This window comes from Mesocricetus auratus, unplaced genomic scaffold (genome assembly GCF_017639785.1).
Source record: "Mesocricetus auratus isolate SY011 unplaced genomic scaffold, BCM_Maur_2.0 Super-Scaffold_100013, whole genome shotgun sequence".
In the NCBI taxonomy this organism is placed as follows: Eukaryota; Metazoa; Chordata; class Mammalia; order Rodentia; family Cricetidae; genus Mesocricetus; species Mesocricetus auratus.
The window spans coordinates 74,355,126-74,373,145 of NW_024429196.1; the positions used below are offsets into that span (position 1 = coordinate 74,355,126).

The window sequence follows — 18,020 nt, forward strand, 5'->3', positions numbered from 1 at the left end:
ACAGAAAAGCTTCTGTGATAACAAAGGAAGGAGACAGAGACAGGCAGAAGACGAGTAAGAGGCAGCAAAACTGTCCTAGAAAGTACTTTAGGTAATCAACAAGCAAGCATCCGTCCCATCTTGTCAAGGGGAACTGGGGAATTGCGTGGAGGGAGCAGCGCTGGCAAAGGATCTCCGGAAGTTCGTGCTGCCGCTGTTGTGGACGGTCATGGTGACAATGGGGATGCTTACCACATGCCGGACACTGGCTTAGACCCTTGATTTGCATAATCTCAGTGCTCACGGCAGGCCTTGCACTGTCTCCATTTTCCACATGAGAAAACATTAAATCAAGTGCTCAGGACCGTTTAGTAGGTGGCAGTGCCGAGATCCGAACCAGCAGAGATGAGGTTAAGGGGCTCTAAGGCTGTGGGAGTAGTACGCCCAAGTCACCCTGCCTCGGGTGGAGGCAGAAGTGATGTGTTGGGGGTCTTAGCCGTGTACAAGAGGTGAGAGGCTGGGAACTCTGGCAGGTGCTCCACTGTGGGGTTTGCAGGTGAGAGCACAGGCTGTGGCGAGTTTAACAGGGCCGTGGGGAGTCAGTGCAGGGCGGGGGTTTACATGCGCCTTTTAGGAAGATTAACCCAAGGGTCACGTGGGAGACAGGTGAGAGCCGGAGGACAGACAGAGCCATGAACCAAGACATTGAAGCAGTGGGAGGGAGGAGGTCAGGCGAGCAGTGTCCAGAATTCTCCCCTGTGCCTGTGTCTTACAGTCACCAAATCTTTGTGTTTTGCGAGGCAGTTTCTACCTCCCCAGTTAACTGAAGGCTGTGAGAAGCAGCGTTGGAGGATGCCTCATTCTCTTCCACGCTGCCTGGTAGACAGCAGGCACTCAAGGAGCACAGGATGAGTGAGTGAGCAAGCGTGCACGGATGAGAAATACTGGCTGGAGTTTTTGGTCGAAGCAGTTTAAACGAGGCATCCTGTAGGGTGAGATGGGGGCCGGGCAAGGATGGGATTCATCTTCCAGAGAGTGGATTGGAAACGGCATGTGGGATGCTATACAGCAAAGGGTTAAAACTCTGCAGGCTTTAGAGAGAAAGACGTGCATGTGTGCACGCCCCGTGTGTGAGTGTGTGTGTGTGTGTGTGTGTGTGTGTGTGTGTGTGTGTGTGTGTGTGTGGCTAACTAAGGGTCCTAAATCGGTAGGCACAGATGGGAGGTTTCCATGGGAGGAGAAGACGGGAGGAGAAGGGAGAGTTTGCCTGGGAAGGGAACCAAAGGAGAGAGAGGAGACCTGTTGGGGGAGAATGAAACCCACAAGAGTGCTGTGTCATGGAATTCAGCTCTGAGAAGGCTGAAATTAGGGGAAGGGCGTAGTGATCGGCGTCAAATGCTACATACAAAGGAGAGGAGGCAGAGGGCTGTGAACACTCCTGTCAAGCATAGGTCTCCCAGCCACGCTGATTAAGGCAGCTTCTGGGCTGTGCTGAGACAGCTGGCCTCAGGAGCGGTAGCACTTCACCAGAAGGAAGCTGCACGGAGTGCGGACTCTAGGACAGTAGAGGGCAGAGAGTCAAAGAAGTGGAGTGCATCGTTCGATGAGAGGGTTGGAAAGGGGAGGAGACCCAAGACACTAGGAAAAGAACACTAGGGATTTAGGAAGGTGTGGTGATTCGTGGGTAAAGGAAGAGGCGCAAGGAGAAAAATCTAGATTGGCTTCATCTAGGAGGAGGGAGTCCCCTGGAGCTAGAAGAGGGGAGATTGCAGGTGTGTGCGATTGCCATCATTAATCACTTTAATAATAGCTTTTGTTTACTGAGCACCTGTCACGTGGCAAACGCATGCCACAGATGATTTCTAACCTTCAAACTGGCCCTGTAGCCCTCTGTTTATAAAGAAGACCCAAAAAGCTGTCTCCCTGGAAGAAAGGGCCTGACCTGGAGGGAGGTGTCCTGTTAAGAGGCTGTGGTGAGGAGCAGACTGGGCCTCTGAAGTCACTAGATTATCTCAACCATATGAGCAAAGAGACTGCCTAACAGCTAAGAGGGCCACACTAAGATTGGGCAACAGGCCTTTGGAGTAGACTCAAAATGCCCAGCAAGTAATCCTGAGAATTACTTAGGACCCACCTGGAGCAATAAAGATATAAGCATTGAGAAGATTCGGGCTTTGAATAGATGTATTTTGAAGATGGGGGGTAGCTAGCAGCGATGACCGTGACTGAATGAATGCATGAATGTTAAAGTGTCCAGATAAGGAGGTAACTGTTGCTGGATGGAGTATTGCACTTGAGTAGTGTTCACAGAACACCCAGGAGAACACAAATGCATCTCTTCCTTTTGCGCGTTTCCCCATATGCAGGCACTCACAAACACCTCGGAATGTGATCTGCTTATGGGCACAGGTTTCCCTCTCTCACTCGCTGTTACACCTTCAGTGTCTAAGGTACTGATTAACACGTAGTAGGTCCTCGATTAATGCTTGCTACGTGAATAAATACAGGCATCTGAAGCCCAGATAAGAGGTCTAGGTGTCATCTATGTCAGTGATCAATAAGGCCTCTAGTCTGAATAAACCCCACCAAGAGGAAGTTGGCAGAAGAAACAGAGGCAGGGGCTGGGGTCAGAGTCTGAGAAGCAGGCAGAGCATGAGCCAGTAAGAAAAAGGGAGTGATGAGGAGACGGGAGAGAAGTGGGAGGAGAACGGAGGAGGGTAGAGGAAAGAGGGGAGCTACAGAGCCAAGTGGGGAAGGGGCTGGGGGTGCGGTGCAGAGGTCAGCATTTAAACATGGGGACAGTGCCTCTGGGGCCCTGGGGAAGGCTGTGGGAGAGCCTCCGGTCCCCAGAGAGACGCGTGTGTGGCGAGTCGGGCGCAGAGCTGAGCTACAGCCCAGGTGTCCTGCCTCCCAATTTGAATCATCTCAAATTAGAGTCCGGCGTCTTCCACTACCACCTGGCAAGTCTTTGAGCTCTGTGTAAACACTGCGTAGAAACTCAAGAGTTCCTGAAATCACTCAATTTGTTCACTGTTGGTTCCCTGTTCTTAGAAATTAAATCCTTTCCCCAGGTCTGAAATCAGTGGGAAACATCTTAACAGAGCTGAGCAACCTTCAGACTCAGATTTCAGGGTCAGGGTGGGTTCTCTCACCTTTCCTGGAAAGCCTGTGATCCCCTTAGACTTAGTGTTGTCCCATAAATACATAGCCAGCATTGACTACCATCTGTATAAGCTCCGGCTACATCTCTGGCACTTGACCTGAATTTTTTCTCCTTTAAATATGAGTGCAAAGATCACCGTAACACATCCCCGTCTGGAACAAGCTAACGCTTTTCCAGAGACTTGACCCCAGTCTAGAATCTTTAACCAGTTATGACTGATGCCAAAACCCTGGGAACTTTTTCATCTAATACATTATGATTTTTCTCCACCAAAAACAACCCATTAAATGATCTAATCCTATAGATACATTCTTTGATCCCTTATTATGAAAACTCACAGACTGCTAATGACTTCTCATTTTGAAAGAAATGAGGGGAAACCATCAATGAATAGCCTGTGGCCTTGAATTCAACTTCGTTGCAATAACCAGCCTAGTAAAATTCTCTGCCATCATTTCCCTGAACCCTTTTTTTCTTCCTAGAAAGTAACAGAGGCTTAATGAAGTCTATAAGAGATGAAAGGCCCTGGGGGTGAGGGAGGCCTAGTCCCAGTTAACCTCCAACCCACATCGAATTTAGGGTAGTTCATAGATGCAGCCACACAGAACAGAGATTGGCAGTGCCTTGTCTGTTAAAGCATCCGTATAACTCAGGGCCTGGAGAGACACACAGGGGTTAAGAGCATTTGCTGTTCTTGCAGAGGACCCAAGTTCAATTCCCAACACTCACATGATAGCTCACAACCATCTGTAACTACAGTGCCAGGGACTTTGATACCCTCTTTTGTTTGTTTGTTTGTTTGGTTGGTTGGTTGGTTGGTTGGTTTTGTTTTGTTTTGTTTTTTGAGACAGGGTTTCTCTGTAGCTTTGGAGGCTGTCATGGAACTTGCTCAGTTGACCAGGCTGGCCTCGAACTCACAGAGATCCACCTCTCTCTGCCTCCCAAGCGCTGGGATTAAAGGCATGTGCCGCTGCCACCACCGCCCCATTTATGTTACCCTCTTGTGGAAGGCACACATGTGGTATGCAGGCAAAAACCCATATATACCAGCTGAAGTAAACATTTAAAGAACATTTTGTAAAGAATAAGTACAACTCAACAATTGAAATAGGAGGCCTCTAGGTCGGAGCACTAAGGTCAGTTCTCGGCGGTGTGGGGTTCCGGAAGGGAGATCCCCATGCTCAGATCGGCAGGCCCCTTTCCCTCATTGGGATAGCCCCACTTTCACACATTCTGCATACTGCATTTCCAATTATGACTTCATTTGGAGAAAATCTTCTGAGACAACAAAACAACAATAAAAATATAATAAGAAATGAAAATCAGTAATTTAGGGAGGAGGGAAGAGGAACTAAGATTAGCAGCGTGCCTACAAGGACCTCACTCTGTAAAGGCCAGAAATGCCAAGATGATAATGTCCTCAATGCCCTCATATATAACTCAAAATAAAAACCAACACTAAGCTATAAAACACAAGACTTACGTATATGCCAAAATAGCAAATAATTTATTTCTCTAATTTCCAGTGTCTGGATAAGTTCCTATTCATGCTAGCTATACCTTTTTCCCCCGTGTATCTCTGATTTCCTGGGGCCACTAACACATGCCCATTTTCTTGGTGAGTCTCCTCTCTGCTCTCTGTAGCAGCCCAGACCCGGCCACTTCCTTTTCAGGAAAGAGGGAACTGAAAGTGTGAGCACAGGGTGTCACTTGTTGAAGGTCACATGGCAAATAATGAATGGGGATGCCATCAAAACACAGCTCTTCCAAGCCCAAATTCCAGTCCCACTCAAGTACCCTGGCTTCGATCAGATCAGAAACAACATGTCCAAAAGAAAGGCTTTAGAATAGGAACCAGGCTACCGGAGAGACGGCTCAGAGGTTAAGAGTGCATAACTGCTTTGGCAGAGGACCCAGGTTCTATTCCCAGCACCCACCTGGTGGCTCGCAACCATCTGTAACTCCAGTTCTAGGAGATATAACTCCTCCTTCTGGCCTCCACAGGTATCTACATGCCAGCAAAATATATTCATAAAATAAAAATAAATAAATCTTCTTTTCAAATGATATAAAATAGGATCCAGAAGCTACTTCCTTGCACATCCATGCCTGGCCCATAACACATGCGCAGTAAATACATCCCTTCCATCTCCTCTTTCTTCCTAGCAGGGCATTGAGCCCTATCCTCAGTTGGCCATGCCCCGTGAATAAGGCTACCTTGCCGTGGAAGAGAACTTTCCGACTGACCCCCTCCCCATCCTCTTTTGCAGGTGGGCTCATTTCCCGGAGGCAGACCAGCCTGAAGTATCGAATGCAAATTCAGCCGCGGGCTAGGAAGCACTAACCAAAGCCTGCAGGATGGACTTCGTCATGAAGCAAGCCCTCGGAGGTGAGCCCCACCACCTTCCCCCCCGCCACCTTCCCCCATCACCCCTGACCCAGGAGAAAGGGGACCTCGAACCACTGCCTTCTCTCCCCCAACTGACCACAACCTCTCCACATCCCCGCAGGGGCCACCAAGGACATGGGGAAGATGCTGGGGGGGAGAGGAGGAGAAGGACCCTGACGCGCAGAAGAAGGAGGAGGAGCGGCAGGAGGCCCTCCGGCAGCAGGAGGAGGAGCGCAAGGCCAAGCATGCGCGCATGGAAGCCGAGCGCGAGAAGGTCCGGCAGCAGATCCGAGACAAGGTCAGCATCCCCTGAGAGCCCCGCCTCCTCTGACTCCCCTGAACCCCAGCTCTCATCTCAGACCCAGGTCTCTCTGAGCCTCACTCTCATCAGGAAAATGGGTGTCTTTGGAGCATGCCCTCGAGGATTGTGCAGTAACTATGTGAGTTTACAGGAGATGCAGCAGGCCCAACATGCCTGCCAGAGCCCCTGGGACCAAATATAAGAGGAATTCAGAACCTGTACATAGTAGAGAAACTTTGCAAGGTGCACTGACCACCAGGTATGGAGCTGTCTACCTACGTTATACATTTAGTGCTTGTCTGATAGCACCATGCTGCAAGATAACACAGCAAGGAGCCTGGGGTCAGCCAGCTGTGTCGCAAAATAGAAAGTGTCAGAACATAGAAAGACAACTCGGGGGACTCCAAAGGGACAAAGGGGCATTAACAATAAGTGTTAATTTTAAAAGAAACTGAGGCATGGTCTTTTTTATGTTTTGATTTGGTTTTGGAAGCAGAGTTTCTCTGTGTAACGGTCCTGGCTGTCCTGGAACCCACTTTGTAGGCCAGGCTGGCCTTGAACTCACAGAGATCTGCCTGCCTCTGCCTCCCAAGTGCTGGAATTAAAGGCGTGAGCTGCCACCACCATCAGGCTTAAGGCATGGTCTTTTATGTTAGTCATCTACTAAGAACCGGGCTCAGGTCTCCAGGGAAGGCAGCTTTCCTGGAGAGTTAAAAAGTGCTGCTGAGACCCGTCCCCCAAGTCTGAACGAGTGAGAAAGTCAACCTTCTCCTTCCTGTGACTCAAGTCTGCCCTGTCTCTCTCTTCCCCAGTATGGGCTGAAGAAGAAGGAAGAGAAGGAGGCGGAGGAAAAGGCAGCGTTGGAACAGCCTTGTGAGGGAAGCCTGACCCGACCCAAAAAAGCCATCCCTGCCGGGTGTGGGGATGAGGAGGAGGAGGAAGAGGAGAGCATCCTGGACACAGTGCTCAAATACCTGCCCGGGCCGCTGCAGGACATGTTCAAGAAGTAACCCATCCTCCTGCCCCATCCACCTTATGACTTTTTTGTTGGTGGTGGTCTTTCTTTTCTTTTTATTCAGTTAAGTATCAGTTCCAAAGGGGAAAACCTCAGTTGGCCTCTGCCCCCTTTCCCTAGCCAGGGGTACCTCCCCTCTGTTCTCCTTTACCCTCCCTTCCTCCCATGGTTCCTAGTCCTGTTTCACTCCCAAATAGCTTGAAAAAGGAAGACAGCTTTACTCCAGAAGGGGGCTTTGAACCCAGAACCAAAGGCACTGGGTGCCCCTCCAGAAGCCCAAGATCTATGTTAGTGTGGCATTTCCCCCCATACATTCCTTCATGCTCCCCACTGCCAGGAGGACCACTGTCCCCAGCCAGCCAAAGTAATGACACATTCCAGCCCTGCCCAGCATGCTGACCCTTGGCCTCTAAATGCCCAGTGGGAGTCCAGGGCAGGGCAGGGGCACTGAGTGGCCTGGCTCTGAGGAAGGCTGTTCACAGTGAGCCTGCCCCAAGAGAGCCTAGCCCTGAGAGGCTCTAGCTGGGTCTGCCCAGGTTAGAGTCTGGGCAAGAGACTTGGGCTGTCCTCTCCCCCTCTTCCTGGTGATACCAACCCAGGAGCACACCTCTCTCCCCAACCCCTACCTAAAACAGCAGGGCCCCTGCCAAGCTGCTCCCTCCAAATGAACCCTCTTTGGACTTTAGCACACCTGTGGAGAGCCCAGGGCAAGGCAACCCCTTATTCCCCCTCATCTGACTTAGGCCCTGGGACCCCACTGCCAGGCTAGGCCCCAGTTTGCCCAGCCAAGGGGCTGCCCAGGCCCCCAGAAAATACTTGGAGCCATCGGGCAGTGATGGTCTGTGCCATAGGACCCGTCATTGGTACAGCCAAACTGCCCCCATTCCTATCCACCTTTCTCCCCTTCCATGTCCTGTCCATGTGCTTCCAAGCCCCTGTTGTCCCCAGGAGGACCCTTCTTGGTCAAAGCCCCAAGCAGCTGGGGAAAGGCCAATTCCCACCTGACAAGAGACTGTCCATTCATCCCACTGGCCAAGAATCAGCTCTCCTTTGAGATGTATAGGGTTGCCATCTGCCCTCACAGCCTGCGTTGTTGAGGCTGCCTGCTCTGTGACTTGTGTAGAAATGGAGCAGGGATGGAGGAGGAGGGGCAAAAGAGGGATGAATGTGTGAGTTCACACACACACACACACACACACATCAGATAACATGTGGCAAACCCCATCATGCATCTATGTACGGTTAGAGTGTGGTGTCTTGAGATTGCATGTGTGTGTTAGTCATCATACCTCTGTGCTAGAGATTGTTCATATGATGTACAATGTGTATATGTGTTTGTGGGCCGTGGTGTGCCTGAGTTTCAATTATGTTCTCAGTGTGTGCCTGCCATCTCCCGTGTTTAAAGATTGCATGTGTTAGCTTGTATATGCATGTATTTTCAAAATGGCATGTGTGTCAAGAGTGATGGTTACATGTAAGATGCAGAAATGTGTGTTTGAGAGAACTGTCAGGTGGGCCAAGACTGGTGGTGATCATGTGTGTGGGTCTATAACAGGCAGTTGTATGCATGTCTGTGCTTGGACAGCAAGAACCGGAGTAAGATGCCCCCTCCCATTAGTTACAGGTGGCCACATCTGACAGGAGACCTTACCCTTGGCCTAGAGTCCTCCTACCCTTGGGGGTTTCCTACCTGAGGTCCTCAGAATTCTGCTGGGACAGACCCAGGCAGTGCCCCAGGAAGCCATGCTGGGCCCCCACCAGGGCCTATCCCAAAAGCAGGGGCCCAGGAGAGGGCGACTTGCCCCCTCCAAAAGCCTCTGTCCCACTGGCCCTGTTGCATTCTGCAGGTTTTCCATTTTAGTGGACTTTCGCTTTTATTTCAGAGAAGACATGTGTCTTCCTGTCCGTTTCCAATAGTTAAAGCCATATCAGTTAGACCGCAATACTTTCAAGAGGAGACTAAACAATCCATATGTTTAGGGAACCAGAAAAGTCCCCTGGTCTGTCCCTTCTCTAAGGAGCAGGGCCTTGGCAGCTCCGGCTCCTGGGACTTACCCTTCTCCCCCACCCTCTTGTACCCCTGTGTCTTTCCACAGGGGCCAGTGTTTGTGTCTATGTCTGTGATGGGGAGCCATCTTGCACCCCTATTGTCTGCTTGTTTCTGTCTTCTATCCTGGGCAGGATGGTCATTCTCAAGAGCCTTGGGGTCCTGGGCCAGAGACAGGCAGGGACCAGGCCAGGGACCCCAGACCTCCCTAAACCCTGAGTAAGACTCCCACCAGAACACAAGGATGGATACCAGTGTTAAGAAAGGCTGTCCCCTTGACAGGGACCCTTAGACCTCAAGGAGGACAGCAGGGCACAGAGCACCACATGGCAGTAGAGACCAAGACCCAAGGACCTGCAGATAAGCAAGAAAACCCAGCCATGCCAGACAGCCCACATGGGCCTGCGGGAACCCGGACCCTTCAGCTGGTGTCCTTGGTGGTTTCCATGGCCCCTCTGGGTACCCAGAGTGGGCTTGGAGCTTTTCATCCCCACCCACAGTCCTCAGGCTGAGCTGGCTTAGTCGAGGTCTAAGTCTCCTCTTTTCCATGCCCAGACGGCAGATTCTGAGGTCTTTGGGGGGTGTTTTTGGGCATGGTCAGCGCTGCAGGTGTGGGTGGGGTGGATCTCTCACTACCTGGGGGTGTAAGCAAGAGAGAGAATTTCTGCTTGGTGTATATCTGGTTCCACCCACACAAAGCCCAGGGGATATAAAGATTGACATGTCTGACACAGACCTGACTATGGGGAGAAAGCAATGGGTGACCCTTAAAGAATCCTATGTACGACATTCTCGGGAGGACAAAACTTGGGCACTTGATCAGGATAAAGAGTGTCTGTTCACCTGATGTGCCTAGAGCAGGAGCTGTGTGTGTATCCCCCGCAGAATAAACAGATGCGCACATCCAACAGGAATCATAACATGCAAGTGAAAAGAGGCTCCAGAGTCCACACATGGACACACATGCACACACGTGCACACACGTGCACACACGTGCACACACGTGCACACACATGCACACACATACACACACGTGCGCACGCGTGTGCACACACACACACAGTACATGGCTGGAGACAGAATGAGGTGCACTGCTGACACAGGCATGCGCACTCTCGGGGAAAGAAAGCTGCCAACCAGGCTCCTGCGCCTGGGAGTCAGCATCAGAGAGAAGGAGGCAGAGGACTCTCTGGAGATGACACAGGGTTTCCAAAGTGCATATCCTCCACATCGGCCCCAAAGCACTGAAAAAGGGAGTCCTTGCAGTGGAGCTTCAATGAGTGCCTCCTTCAGTGGAGCTGAGAGGTCCGTAGGCCATCCCAGGCATGGAAGAGAGAGAAAATGAGGGAGCAGGAAGAGACAATGCTGCAGCCCAGGGCCCCGTCACACGTGGGGTGGCTGTGGGCAAAGCAGCCGTCCTAAAGACCTGTGACTGGAATAAGGATGGCGTGGGATCTCCAGCCTCAAGGGCTAGCGCCAGCTAGCAAATGCCCACCCACATCATCCTGTTCCATCTTTCTAGGGTTTAGCCAGCCTTCGGCTGTGCTGGGAGGCCTGGGGGTCAGACTGGCTCCCATTGGGGGTACATCCCAGGTCTAAGGGTATACCGCCCAGCAAATGTCCCTGCTCTATTCCCCATTCCTGTTGCCCTCCCCTTTTCACCAAGGAGAGAACAGAGGTGCTCCTCCTGGCCCCAGGATGGGGGTGGGGAGTTCTACCGAGACCCAGGTGAGATGGACCATCCTGCTCATGTGAGGGAACCCCTTTCCCACAACTGTGCTCTGTCCTCGTTGCTCTGCTTCCTTTCAATGTGTCGGTATCTGGGGGAAGGGAGGGCCACCCCCTCCCTGCACTCCCTTGAGTCTGACCAAAAGCCATGGCTGTGCTCCCCACTTTGTACGATGCAAATGGTAAGATGTACAAAACCAACCATGACAACAAAGAAAAAGCCTTGTACAGCAGTTTCCATCTGTCTACCCTCTTCTGTTCATTAGCACCACCAGTAACAGGAGACAGCCAGCACAGACGGCTCAAGATGCCCCAAAACGCCCTGTGTCTTACGCCCAGCTTCCGGCCAGGACGCCGGGAAAATGACCTCCGAAATCAGTGGAGGCCAAAGTTAGGGCTGGCCCAAGTTCCAGGATCACTCTGCCTCTGGAAGCCAACTCTATGACCCCAGAGGAGGGGCTGTGCAGGCTAACCCTGGAGTCCTAGTGTGGGCTTCCCTTCTCCACCAGCTCCTTGAGGTGTGGCATCCTGAGAGCACCATGAACACAATAGATGGGCAAATGTCTGTCAGTAGTTCATTCCACAACACAGATGGGGCGTCTACTCCCTTCTGAGCCTGGGAGGCTTGTGGGAGGCTGGGAACACAGAGAGAACAGCACTCAGCATTCCTCTTGGATGCAGACACAGCTTGTCAAGGCTCAGGATAGGACCCCCTTGGCTTCCATGCCCCCACTTCAGACGGGACTGCGGTGAGGCCCATTTCTCTCTGGCTTCTCAGCACTTCCTACTGTCATGCATGGGTCTTTCTCCCCACACACTGTCCTACCTCCTCCCTTCTCTGCATCCTTCCCCCAGCCCCAGCTCCCGAGAGTCTATCTAAAATGCAAACGTCATCATGTCACTCCATGCCCAGCGCCTTCCACCTGCCTGTAGGATGGTATCTACTTGGTGAACACCATCACGATGATCAAAATGGCCCTGTGTGGTATGACTCCAGTGACTCCAAACTGCTAAGACAGAGCCACAAGCACCTCGGTGTTCCAAGAGCCCCTATTCAATGCTACATCACATTTGCATAAATTACCCCTCGCCCATTCTTGTACCCTTGGCAATCCTCACACTTCTCAGGATGTAGCTCATGTCACTCCCCTCTGCACTACCCACTGATAGAGTTGCCTGTCTCTTGACTGGAGCAGAGTCTGTTACACAAAGCGTCACGGCTTTGTGTTGCAATAAAAGCCTTGAGCATTCAGACAGGCACTGCCACCGAGCAGAGTGATTTTGAGCAAGATACTTAACCCCTGTGAGCATCTTCTCACAAGGGAAATGGAATGATAATAATTATTCTAACCTCCACCGCTGTAAGGAGCATGTAGCGTTTTGCACACATGCCCTTATCATTGACTACCAAGCACTCCTAGACTAGCACTGTAAACTCTGTTTAAGGTATGTGAATACCCATATCTCCTCTACAACTGCAATCTCGATAAAAGCAACAAATTTGTTAACCCCCAGTGTCTGTGACAGGTCAGGAGTCGGGGCACAAGGTTAGCTGGATTCTCTGCTCTCAAGTCTTCAGGAGGATGCTAGCAAAGTGCGTGCCAGGGCTGGGGTCCTCATCAGAAGGCTCAGCTGAGCAAGGCTCGCTCCCAAGCTCACACAGCTGCTGGAAGGATGCAATTGGTGGATGTTGGCTGGAGAATGCCCTCTGTTCCTTGCCATGTGGGCCCCTCCATTGAGGCAGCTCACAACATGAAGCTTATTCTACCCCAGTGTGCAAGCCAAGGTAACTCTAGATGAGTCTGCTAGCAAAATGGAAGCCACGGTTTTATATCGCCTAATTGCAGAAGGATGTGTCATGTGCTGTTGGCTAGAAGCAATTACAAGTTCTTCCTACACTGACAAGCCCACAACCTTCCTTCCTCAGACCTTTGCAGACGGAGTCTCAGGAGATAAAGATGTCTCACAGAGGAGCAGCGGCTACTGGTGAGGTCCTGGTGTAGTTCAGCCCAGACCATGGGAAAGACAGAGAATGAGGACTTCAGAATTCCCTGGGAGTCCACCAAGAGGTGGATTCTGCCAGTCACACAAGACACTGCACCCTAACCCAGCTTCATGACAGCTTAGTCACAACAAGACAGTCAATGCCCCTCTCCTCCCTTTTCCTTACAGCGGGCCCCAGCGCACCTGAGCCCTGGTAGGCAAACACTACCACCCTCCTGTGAACCCTAAAGTTTTTCTCCTAAGCAGCTCAATCCTCTTAGTTAAATCAACATCTGCTATGTGATTGGCACTGTACTAGGCACCAAGGCCACCAGCCACACAGCCCGACCTAGCTAGAAAACTACTTGCAAAGGAAGAGACAATTTCCCACCACAGCATACCCAAGTATTCTTAGGCCTTTGGTGGAGGCAACAACTGAAATGGGTCTAAAATGAGGAGGAAACAGCTTAGTGGAGAAAGTGCACTCCAGATCCCAAGAGCAAAGGCAAGGGGGGTGTGGGGACTAAAGCTGTTCCATACAGGAGAGAGCAAGAGAGGGTGAGAGACGTCTGTCAGAGGTGACTGAGCTGTTGGTAAAAACCGAGTCTGGCCATAGCACATGTGGTGCCGAGCAATAGAATTTGGGCTCTACCCGCTGGCCACCAGGGGCCACTGAAAGGCACTGAACTGAGATACAGACAGAGGAATGTCTTCTCAGCTTGGAAGCAAGAGGCTGGAAAGCCAGAGCCCAGGGACGAGATAGTGCAGTGTTGAGGTAGGAGGGGGTGCGGCCTGACCTTCACCATCGAGGAAAGCGTGTGATGAAGCAGCAGAATGAAGGGATACACCGGAAAGCGAATGGACAGGACCGCACTGCAGAGCGTGGAGGAGGAGGCGGCATCTAGACCAGGACCTGTGTCTCTGCCTTGGATGGCGGAGCTCCCCAGGATATGGAACACTGTGGGTGTGGTCAAGTTTGGAGGAAGGTCGAGTTTGGGTGTCCTGGGTTTGGGTACCTGGGTAGGGTCCACTGGGTAGTCCCTGCTCCATGCTGGGCTGACTTACTCATGGTAAGCACAAATAGTATTTTGCATGGCCTAGTACCCCAGATGGAAAGGACATTGACCGCTGACTTCACAGCAGGTCCAAAAGTCCTTGAGGTCAAGAAGACAGAGGGATTAAATTCAAACGCATTCGCCATGTATTCAGGACTCCCTCTGGGCCACTCTTGGTTGGGATACTCTTGTGTTGGTACGCCCCATGGTGTCCTGGAACTCACTCTAGTTCAAAAATCTGCCTTCTTTCTATAAACTAAAAACTGCCGGGAGGTAGAGGGTTAATGAAACCTCCTTCAATCTCTCACTAATTGACTGCAAAGCCCAGCTTCTACACCATTCACTTAGCACTTGTAATTAATTGGGGTTTCTTGCCTGATCTGAGAGATGATTTGATACTGCCTGAAGACAGTGTTTTCTCAGTTAGGCTCCTCCAGCTGGAGACAGCTCTCACATCCAGCCTCTGCATGCATGCTGGCCCGGGTATGAATGCAGACTCCAGTCCTTCCTCTTTGTGTGAGCTCAGGGAGGGCTTCCCCCAGCTCCAAGCATAGAGATAACAAAAGTGTAAACTCAGTAGGTTGCATGAGATCTGGTATCACCATCCTAGTCTCCAAACTCAAAGGATTCAATCATCCATCCATCCATCCATCATCCATCATCCATCCATCATCCATCATCCATCCATCATCCATCCATCCATCTTGAGGCAGGCCCAGGGCTTTTCAGCTCTTAGTTACATCAATTCCTGACGCACTCACTGTGAGACAAACTTGGAATGACTCTGTCTGTGCAATGGCCATGTTAATATAATAAGCTAGGGAGGAAAAGGGAGGCTCCCTCCTCTACCCAGTAAACCCTTGCTATATGCCATCCACAAGAGCTGATGGCTTTAAATGCATGGCCTGTCTTGAAAGGTCAGCATTATCCCCACGTTATACATGAGAAAAAGACGCTCCAAAGTTGTGTGACTCCCTGGAGACACAAAACAAGCCAAGGGGATGATGGAGAATAACTTTCCCCTTCAGCAGTTCCTCTTGTAACTTAAAATTGCAGCCATGTGTTATAGTTATTTATCTATAGCCGTGTAACAAATGATATCCCAAACTTCAAACATTCGTTTTTTTTTCTTTGAGCCATGAACTCTGGAATGGGTGCCCTGGCAATCCACATGGGGATCTATCATTAAATGGCCATCAAGACAGCAGCCTGAATCACTGGGAGTAGTGGTGAATATCTTTAATCCCAATACTCAGGAGGCAGAGGCAAGAGGAGCTCTAAATTTGAGTCCAGCCTGTGTTACATGTTGAGTTCAGGGCCCAGGGCCAGACAGGGCCACATAGACCTTGTCTCAAAAACAAAACAAAACAAAACAAAACAAAACAACCCGCCGGGCGTTGGTGGTGCACGCCTTTAATCCCAGCACTCGGGAGGCAGAGGCAGGCGGATCTCTGTGAGTTCGAGGCCAGCCTGGTCTACAAAGTGAGTTCCAGGACAGCCTCCAAAGCCACAGAGAAACCCTGTCTCAAAAAACAAAAAACAAAAACAAAAACAACCCACAGCAACAAAGATGGCAGCCTGGGCTACAGTCTTATCTGAAGACTCGACTGTCCAGGTGATGCACCTCTGAGATGGCTAAGTCACGGCTGTGACAGGTCTGGCTGTGACAGGTCTGGCTGTGACAGGTCTGGCTGTGACAGGTCTGGCTGTGACAGGTCTGGCTGTTGGCAGGTCTGGCTGTTGGCAGGTCTGGCTGTTGGCAGGTCTGGCTGTTGGCAGGTCTGGCTGTGGCAGGTCTGGCTGTGACAGGTCTGGCTGTTGGCAGGTCTGGCTGTGACAGGTCTGGCTGTGGCAGGTCTGGCTGTTGGCAGGTCTGGCTGTTGACAGGTCTGGCTGTTGGCAGGTCTGGCTGTGACAGGTCTGGCTGTGACAGGTCTGGCTGTGACAGGTCTGGCTGTTGGCAGGTCTAGCTGTTGGCAGGTCTGGCTGTGGCAGGTCTGGCTGTTGGCAGGTCTAGCTGTTGGCAGGTCTGGCTGTTGACAGGTCTGGCTGTTGGCAGGTCTGGCTGTTGGCAGGTCTGGCTGTTGGCAGGTCTCCTTGCCAGCCTCTTTATAGAGCCCCTTGAATGCCCTCCCAACATGGCATCCCCAAGACAGAGTCATCCAAGAGAAGCGAGGAGAAGCTGCAGTATTTAGGACTTAGCTTCAGAACCTCACCTCACACCGATGCTCCTGTAGTATTTTGTGGTCTCCAACACCAGCTCTGACTCGGTGTGGGAGACTCCGCACAGCATGCATCCCACAAAGGAAGACGGTTGAAGACTGGGACATGTCTGGGGCCACCTACTTCACAACGTGTATATCAGCCTACCTTACAGAACTTTCTTCAAGGCTTAGTCGGTAAACATTCTTTCATTGATCCATTCATACAGTTAAAGTTTCCTCATTCCCTCCTCTCTTCAGCAAACCCTCCCCTGGAGGCCCATAATCTAAGTTAGGCCTACCGTTAGACTTGCATCTGCCACTCATGGGAGCTCAGAGTCTGTGTGTGCAAAACAACACACAGCTAACGTACCAGGAGAAAACATTTGGATTTTTTCCCAGGAAGCCTTGTTTGGAACTTGGGAGCCATTCAATACTGGATATTGCATTTCACCTCTTAGGAGTTGCATTACAAAAGGATAAGGCCACAAAATGTAACAAAAGGCCTAACCCAGGCATATCAACTTCTCAGTATGTGATACCTAAGACTATGAATATAATTGATCTTCATCAGGCATGGCAGCTCATGTTTGTAATCCCAGCATTCAGGAACCTGAAGCAGGAAAATTGTGAGTTCGAGGTCAGCTAAGACCACATAAGGAGTTCCCAGGCCAGTGGGGGCTACATAGCAAAACCCTACCCCAAACAAATAAACAAAAATAAAGACTATTAATGTTGCAATTATAAATAAATTGAGATTATAACAACCCCCCCCCCAAGCCTTGGACAAGATCACTGGGTTCTTGGGCCCAACACTGGTCTTCAGTTCATGCTTGCTACCTTCTCCCATAGACTAGCTGAGCCCTGACTTGGCTCAGACAGCCCCAGGCTCCCTGGCTGCCAGCCCTAATCAGCAGCTCTAGCCAAGACCTCAAATTGATTTGCCATCATTTAGCTGGGAAACAAGAGCTCTTCTTGACTCACAGCCAAAATCCATTCCGTGATAGCAAAGCAATCACCTCCATAGTGGGTGTCCAGAAAAAGCGATAGAGATCTGAGACAATGGGTCTCCATCCAACCACCCAGAAGCTGAGGCCAACCGCAGCTCCATCTCCAGCCCCAGTCCTTCCTTCGTGTGGGTGTGTGGGCAGCCTGCCATGCATGCCCTCCCGTGGGAGCGTATACCCGCCCGCATTTTACATGGCCAGATACAGTGGCTCTCAGACTTCATAGGACAGTGGAATGAACCCGGGAAGATCTTCTAAAAAGTATAGTGATGCCTGGCTCCAGACCCCACCATTCAGGCTCCATTGGTGTGGTGTGCAGCCTGAGCACTGGGATTTTTTTAAGAGCCCCACAGACTGCTCAGCTAGCAGCAAGGCTGCCGAATTGCTATTCCAGTGTACGCAGTCCTTGCTACCCCTGGCTGCACGCACCTCTGCATTATTCAGTCACTCCAACAGGACCATAGGGAACAAGGTCATTGAATAACATGGAATTGATATTCTGATCCACAGGGGCTGATGAGGGACAATGAAATGCAGGGCATGTCGGATGACAGTAAATGTCTGAGGTGTCCTTAGGCCAGAGCCCTTTTCAGAGGACACCTGGAATGCTCGAGGGACTGCCCCGTGTACTGCTGATCAATATGTGACCCATGCCCACCCCAAGTCCAGACCGAGCTCTCCACTCAGCCACACCACAACCACTCCCTCACCCATTTAGATACACCCCCAGCCCTGACCACACTAAGTCTTGACATCAAGCACAGGGTAGGCTGAAGCCCACGGCATCCGTGCTTGTTCCTGACTGCTCGTTTGATCAGCCTGCAGATTCTCCAAGAACCCAGCTCTTACTTCCCTACCAGACTCCGCTGGCCTCTTTCACCTGTATGAATGCCTACACACCACATGTTGCAGTGCCCACAAAGGCCAAAAATGGCATCAGGTTTCCCGGAACTGGGGTTACAGACAGTCGTTAGCCATGATGTGAGTGCTGGGAACTAAACCCAAGTCCTCTGCCAGAGCAACAGGGGCTCTTAACCACCGAGCCATCTCTTCAGCCCTCCCCCCCCCTCTAACTTCTCGTGGAACAGGAAGCCTCTCTGGAGCCCAGGCAGCCCTGCTTCAGATTCTAAGCATCACTCTTCCCCACAACCT

At 51.1% G+C, this 18,020-nt stretch overlaps 1 protein-coding gene across 1 annotated transcript in view; it reads left to right on the plus strand.

Moving 5' to 3' along the window:
* Positions 1–10,855, plus strand: part of Cplx2 (complexin 2) — a 71,082-nt gene extending 60,227 nt beyond the window's left edge. The window contains 4 exon segments of the mRNA XM_040755993.1: positions 5,413–5,531; positions 5,653–5,681; positions 5,683–5,829; positions 6,645–10,855. Of these exon segments, the coding sequence (XP_040611927.1) occupies positions 5,501–5,531; positions 5,653–5,681; positions 5,683–5,829; positions 6,645–6,842 (405 nt within the window). The 5' untranslated portion in view covers positions 5,413–5,500 and the 3' untranslated portion in view covers positions 6,843–10,855.
* The last annotated feature ends 7,165 nt before the right edge of the window (positions 10,856–18,020 follow it).